This window comes from Microcaecilia unicolor, chromosome 8 (assembly GCF_901765095.1).
Source record: "Microcaecilia unicolor chromosome 8, aMicUni1.1, whole genome shotgun sequence".
Taxonomy (NCBI): domain Eukaryota; kingdom Metazoa; phylum Chordata; class Amphibia; order Gymnophiona; family Siphonopidae; genus Microcaecilia; species Microcaecilia unicolor.
The window spans coordinates 148,519,125-148,526,636 of NC_044038.1; the positions used below are offsets into that span (position 1 = coordinate 148,519,125).

A 7,512-nucleotide genomic window follows, 5' to 3' on the forward strand; every position below is an offset into this window, starting at 1 on the left:
TGTAAAGCCCTGAGTGATGCTGCTTTTTTCTGTATGTGTAGGTTTGTAAAATAGATGCTCTGGCTGTACATTCTAGCAAGTACACGTGCACTCCTGTGTATCCTTAAAGGTATTTTACTAAAAGCTCTGTATTGGTAGAGCTTTTGGTAAAATACTTGGAGAACTATAAATATTCCGACCTGGATATCCCGTTTCCCAAGTGCAGCCCCTATGCAACATGCATTCTGTTTTTATATCCTCGGCGCTTGAAAAAAAAAGGCTTTAAATTATTTCTGAGCAAATTTCATAACAAAGCTTGTTTAACAACTCTGATGTTGTGATAGAAAAAAAAACTCTGGCTGTCTAACAAATTTTACTCACAAATAGGGTATATGCTGACTGGACTTTCTACTCCCTGCCCCGTACCCTCCCCCTTTATGTTGTTTGCCCTCCCGCCACATGAAAATCTGGTGCTGACAAGCCTAGTCCCCAGATTTAAATTCCCATTCGTTCTCTTCTGAATTGCCTGCTATCCTTTAAACCCGGGTGGCCCCTCTCCCCACTCGATCCTCCCCCGCCCTGCCTGTTCCTCCTCCCATCAGCCCTCCCCTGTTTTTTAAATTCCTTGTCCTCCCTTTTGCTTCCCTTTTTCCCCCCTTCCTTTCCCCTATGTCCCTGCAGCACCAACATTATTTGAATGAGCCCCTTATGATCCTCTGAGTCTCTCTGCCATATCTGCCCTTTTTTGTTTTAACTAATTTATTTTAACAGTTCCTTCAGCTGGAGCATAATTGTGGTACTGAACAGTACCAGTCTCTAATGTATTAGATAAATAAGTTGAGTGATTTGAATACAAAGTCTTAAAAGCCAACAGTTTTAAATGTTGTACATCAGTCACTGGAAACAAATGTAAAAAGCAAACAGGGACCAAGCCCTGTGTCTGAATTAGAGAGTTGCACGGGGACAGAAATCTTACCCATCCCCGCCCGTCCCTGCTAGAATCTCACCCATCCCCACCCGTCCCCGCAAAAATTTAACCCATCCCTGCAAGAATTTAATGGCACATAAAAGAAAATTCTGGTCAGTTCCCTCAGTCTCTCTCTGGATTTGAGCCACATCACTGTAGGCAAGAAGGAATGGAAGCTGAAACTTAGAACACTGTGGTTGCACATGTAAGATTTGTCTCAGATTTTTGGCATTTTGTGCTGAGAGGTCACCACATGCACGCGCCAGTAGGTCAGGTGACATCCGATGCTCTTGCCTGTGTCAGAGCTGAGGTCTGCGCATCAGCCCAGGAGCAAAGAGGATTAATTGTAACATAGTAAGTGACAGCAAATAAAGACCTGAACGGTCCATCCAGTCTGCTCAATAGTCACACTCATTATCAATTCATGATTAAATCAACGAGTGTGGTATTATATACTTTCGTGTTTCTGGAACATAGACCATAGAATTCTATCTGGCCCTAGTTAATCATAGCCAGAGTCGCCATCTAAGCGTCACTTCACACATCCACATACATGCAGCCGTTTAAGGTTAGGATTTTTATAACTTCCATTTTCTAATTAGAGATCCTCTGTGTTCATCCCAAGCCTTTTTGAATTCCATCATCATTTGTGTCTCTGCCACCTCCTTAATGGAAGACTTTCCACATTTGTGCTGTTAAAGCAAGGAGGAAGAGGAGGAGGAGGAGACAGCACTCAAGGTACTTGGGTAGATGAGAGGCTGATGCAGTGCAGCTTACACTTCCACGGGAACCCCGCAGGACTGCTTCCGTCCCCACGGGAACCCCGCAGGACTGCTTCCGTCCCCGCGGGAACCCCGCAGGACCTGCTTCCATCCCCGCAGGAACCCCGCAGAACTGCTTCCGTCCCTGCGGGAATCCCACGGGTTCCTCAGGATTCCCGCAAACCCCGTTCCCGTGCAGCTCTCTAGTCTGAATTTAAGAAAGCATGGGACAGGCACGTGGGATCTGTTTGGGAAAGGAGGAGATCTTGGTTTCTGATGATGGGCAGACTAGATAGGCTATTTGGCCCTCATCTGCCATCATGTTTCTTGCCTGCTCCATCCCACTTTTAACCATGTAGCCATAATCTGAATAACTTGTAATTTTCTAAGTATGGTGAGGGAGGCCTACATGTAAGGTGTTGCAATAATCAAGCACACTTATCACCAGCAGCTGTATCAATGTCTGGGGATCTGACTGTTCCAAGGAAACTACATGGAATTTATAATTGGTAAAATGAGCCACACTCCATTGCATATATCCAATATAATGCCTAGATTTCTGATTAGATCATTAACAGAAATCTTCATACCTTGAAGTCTAGGGCTATTGACGATTAATGATTGATTATTATCCCATAACATAGTTTCAGTCTTATCAGAATTAAACTATCAAATAGTTGCCCCTTAAGCAATAATGGTACAGCCTTAAGGCATTGATTGAGTCTCTCCATAGGCCTGTCTGGGATCTGGCTTAATGGAGCATTCCTTAGCAGTGCCGTAGCGAGGGCTAATGACACCAGGGGCGGGTCGCCGCTGCGCACCCCCACCCCCAGGTGCAGCACGGCGCGACCCCCCCCCCCCCCTGCAGCGCACCCTCCCTCCGGAGCAACCCCCCCCCCTCCCCGGACCGCATTCTTACCTGCGGGAGGTCCGATCCACCCCGAGTACATGTCACTCGGAGCTGCGTCGGCCCCGCTGGTTCCCTGCTCTCTCTGCCCTGGAACAGGAAGTAACCTGTTCCGGGGCAGAGGGAGCAGGGAACCAGCGGGGCCAGCACCCCCCAAGCGCGTGCACTTGGGGCGGACCGCCCCTCCCGCCCCCCCATTCCTATGCCACTGTTCCTTAGCGTCCCTCTGGACTGGCCCAGAAAGTGACAGATGGGTTATGCACTCCTGCCAGTAGGTGGAGACCGAGACTGGGCCGATCTGGAGGGACTAAAGGAAAGCAAATTAGCAGGTAAGATCTAATTTCTTCATATGTTAGATCTTATTGCCATATGTATAAAATAAAAATCCCAATGAGCAGATAAGCTGTCCTAATGGTTAAAGAAATATATGTAACTTTAATGGAGAAGTTAAAATGAGATGAGAATTTTTCTATTTTCTGGCTTATTTTACTGCAGAGAGATTAATAACATTTTACCTCTAATTAACCTTGTCAAATATGACCCAAGGTCTCTGTTTTGTGGTATTTATTAAGTATGTTGTGGTATCAGTTGAATTCTTATCCTCAAATTTAATATAGGTCACCTAAAGTTGGGCACCGGAAATAGGGGCCCTTTTATGAAAGGGCTGCTGTGTGGCAACCCGGAACTACTGGCCCAGTGCAGCTGCTGGCGGTAGTTACCCATTGAGCATGTGCCATTTCCAGCACGCCGGAAAATATTTTTGTTATTTTTACTGCCGGGTTAGCATGGGAGCCTTACTGCCACCTCAGTGAGTGGCAGTAAGTGCTCCCCGCCGCATGGCCACACGGTAAGGGCAATCTTACTACATGGAGGGGCATAATCGAAAGGGGTGTCCAAGTTTTCCTGAGGATGTCCTCGCAGGATGTCCCAGTGAAGGGGCGGGGAAACCTGTATTATCGAAACAAGATGGGCATCCATCTTTCGTTTCGATAATATGGTCGGGGACGCCCAAATTGCGAAATTTAGGTCGACCTTAGAGATGGTTGTTTCCGATTTTCGGCCATAATGGAAACCGAGGACGCCCATCTCAGAAACAACCAAATCCAAGCCATTTGGTCGTGGGAGGAGCCAGCATTCGTAGTGCACTGGTCCCCTGAAATGCCAGGACATCAACCGGGCACCCTTGGGGGCACTGCAGTGGACTTCACAAATTGCTCCCAGGTACATAGCTCCCTTACCTTGTGTGCTGAGCCCCCCAAAACCCACTCCCCACAACTGTACACCACTACCATAGCCCTAAGGGGTGAAGGGGGGCACCTACATGTGGGTACAGTGGGTTTCTAGAGGGTTTTGAAAGGCTCACATTTACCACTACAAGTGTAACAGGTAGGGGGGGATGGGCCTGGGTTCGCCTGCCTGAAGTGCACTGCACCCACTAAAACTGCTCCAGAGACTTGCATACTGCTGTGATGGAGCTGGGTATGAAATTTGAGGCTGGCAAAAAATATTTTTTAAAGTTTTGTTTTAGGGTGGGAGGGTGTTGATGACCACTGGCGGAGTAAGGGGATGTCATCCCTGATTCCCTCTGGTGATCATCTGGTCAGTTTGGGCACCTTTTTGAGGCTTAGTCGTAAAAAAATGGACCAAGTAAAGTCGCCCAAGTGCTCGTCAGGGACACCCTTCTTTTTTCCATTATTGGTCGAGGACATCCATGTGTTAGGCATGCCCCAGTCCCACCTTCGCTACGCTTCCGACACCCCCCCCCCCCCCCCCCACCCCGTGAACTTTGGTCATCCCCGCGACGGAAAGCAGTTGAGGATGCCCAAAATCGGCTTTCGATTATGCCGATTTGGGCGACCCTGGGAGAAGGACGCCCATCTCCCGATTTGTGTCGAAAGATGGGTGCCCTTCTTTTTTGAAAATAAGCCTGATGATCATTTTATTTTTAGGGTCTTTTTACCTGCTGCAGTAAAAAGGGGAAAATGGCCCCCGCTGCTACCACAGGGCTCTTGTTACTGCAGCTTGGTAAAAGGACCCCTTAGCGCATTGATCTGAGCAGAACTTAACAAGGAAATGGGTACCGATTGGCCCCTTAATTGAAGTTGTGTATGGATATCCCCTGCATGCCCACTTGTTTTTAAATTGGTTTCACACATTCGTTTTAAATGCATTGCCTGTCTACTGGAACTTTTTTACATGTGCAAATCAATTGTAAACATGTTTATTTGTGGGTATGTGTGTGTACGATCGAGCTGCATGCACTAAAATGTTTTAGGCACAGATTTGTACCAAATGGATGCTAACAAATGTATATCCCTAAGGACTACCACGTATTTATGCAATGCTTTGATATAGAAATTATGGCTGATATTCAGCACTATTTAACCAGCCAGAAACGGCCACTGAGCATTTCGGTGCCTAACCACTAATACTCTGCGAGAGATAGCCAATTATCCTTGCTGAATATTGCCAGTTAGCGCTGAAAAAATAACCAGTTATATCATACAGTAACCAGCAATATTTAGCGCTGACCAGCTATGTAGCGACCAAATTGGACCACCTAAATAGCAGTCCTATCTTTGGCCACTGCTGAATATTGACATATCCAGTTAAGTTTAAGCTGGCCATATTCAATGCCGATCACCGGAAATGGCCCAGAATTGAATAAATGGAGTCAGCGCTGATCACTGCACTTAGGCAGGCTGCCTCCTGCATGTTGAGTATTAGCCTCATCATATTTATCTCCTTATTTCCTGCAACTTAATTTGTGGTACCATGAGAACTGCTTCCTTGGATGACACTAGTCTATTGGAATGTAAACGTGAAAATGTTGATTTCATCAGACACTGGGAGCTTCACAAATAAGAAGTAGGCTGCTAGGTTTGAAAATTGCTTTGCCCATTATGTTTTAATGAAAGATTTACAAAATGTATCGTGTACCATATACCCAACTGAAAGTTCAATTTACTCAACTTTATTCCAGTTGACTCAGAATAAGACAAATACTCTCATAAATCAAGATCTGAGACAGTAGGAAGCAACTAGAATCTTAGGCATGGTTTGGGGGGGCGGGGCAGTACCCCTCTAAAAATTGTGGGTACTAATGCTGACTTGGTTCTTCTTTTTTTCCACCATCACTATGGCTTCCTTCACCTCCCCTCCTCACCACAAAATTAAGCAGGCAAACTACTCTTATGTTTAGAATATCTGTGACAGTCAATCACAGTAAGCCTTTGAGTGTATCTAGGATAGTTCTGAAGCACAGATATGTCTTTGATAGCTATCTGGATGACATGTCTGATATACACCTATTTCAGAATGCTTTCTACAAGGAGAATACTTGTAACACCAACTCAGCTGACAAGTTTTTATGTTTAATGGTTGACTGCCATAGAAACACAATGAACTGGAAGTGTTCAAGCCTACCTGCAAGGCATTTCTTGAAAGTAGGGACCATAAATAAAGGGGGCAGTAGAATTGTAAAAACATGAATAAAAAATTAGAAAGAAAATTTAATGTTGCAAATGCAGCAGCTAAACTCAGAATTTCTTTAATGATGTGCTTGTTTTCCCTTTTTATTTTGTTTTGTCTGTTCAGATCTCCGACCATTGCCAGATGTAGCCATGACAGGGAACTGTACCCAGGAATGCACAGAATATGGCCACTCGGACACCTGTTGGATGCCTGGTCAGCCCTCCCCTAATCGGAGACCCAAGAATGCCCTCAAACTCTCCACTTTTGTGCCTTACCAAGAAAAGGGGAGTCAAGAGCAGATCGGCAATGGAAGTCCTCGAATCTCAGATGACCGCAGCAACAGCACCACCAAAATGGCCAACATCCGCCTGTTACCCACATACAGTGCCTTCTCAAATAGCAGCCATGAGCCCTGTAAGGACTCCCCAATGGATGAAATCCCCCTTACCCAAACCTCTGACTTCCAACAAGCCACTACTCCGTCATCGCAAAATGCCAAGAGGGAGATTTACCTGTGAGGTTTTGCTGCCCTTGAGCCTGTGGTAAAATAGAAAAAAATAAATTCTGTTTTCTCCAAGAGGAACCATTTCAGGCAAACTTGTAACACTTGGAAAACAAGACACAATAACATAACAATACTTTGTCCAGGTTTATTTCGTGTTTTTGTGTGCAAAACGCAGGAATGGAGGAAATCGTGAAATCCAAACGAAAGTGCAAGAGAGCAGCTGGTTTTTAATGCATTGATTTCTAAAGTCTTTTGAAACTTTTCGAGAAAAAAAATGCAGAAAAAACTGATGAGAAAGCTGCGCATCTGCTAACCTTTTTTTTTTTTTCAAAAGGATTGGGAATGTGGAGGTCATTGATGCTGTTCATGTATCTACCAGCCTGTTTTCTGGTATTGTATGAGTGGGAAAATTGATATATTTATGTACAAAAAGAAAGAGATCGACCTATTTATAGCTAGTACTTTATTCTCTAGTCACAGGTCCAGGAAGGAAAAGATACCAAAGGTGCCAACTTGAATTGGTAACAGGTAGCAGAAAAGCGAGAGAGAGAAGGTGGTTTAGTCTGTTCAACCCACTCACGCTTACATACAACAGGGAAGGATTCTGAGTCCATGTGGCTCACTGCAGGCTTCTGTAAATACAATCACTTTGAATGATAAACAAATCTGCCTGATTTAAACTTTTATTGTTGTAGGAATTTTAAAAGTCCTTTTTTTATATGAAAAAAAAAAAAGCATTGTTGAGACATTTTAATTGTTTTACAACGAGAGAGGAGGGTGATAAGAATGAAGGTTTATGTTGCTCTCTGTTCTATGTTGTAAATAAGGAACTGAGTCCATTTTTGAAAATGAGGTGAAATGAGGGGGGGAAGTAGAATGAGAAAGGGACAGTGACCATTGTCTGTGGGAGATCATTTCA

General features: G+C 44.8%; 1 protein-coding gene across 2 annotated transcripts in view; it reads left to right on the plus strand.

Annotated features, from left to right (window-relative positions):
* The window catches only part of PCDH1 (protocadherin 1), a 383,228-nt gene extending 375,996 nt beyond the window's left edge, over positions 1–7,232 (plus strand). The window contains exon 5 of one of the 2 annotated variants that reach the window (XM_030211303.1): positions 6,212–7,232. In XM_030211303.1, coding sequence (XP_030067163.1) covers positions 6,212–6,606 — 395 coding nt within the window. In that variant the 3' untranslated portion in view covers positions 6,607–7,232. The remainder of the gene's footprint in view (positions 1–6,211) is intronic. The other variant, XM_030211304.1, reaches the window with a different exon arrangement.
* Positions 7,233–7,512: the final 280 nt, after the last annotated feature.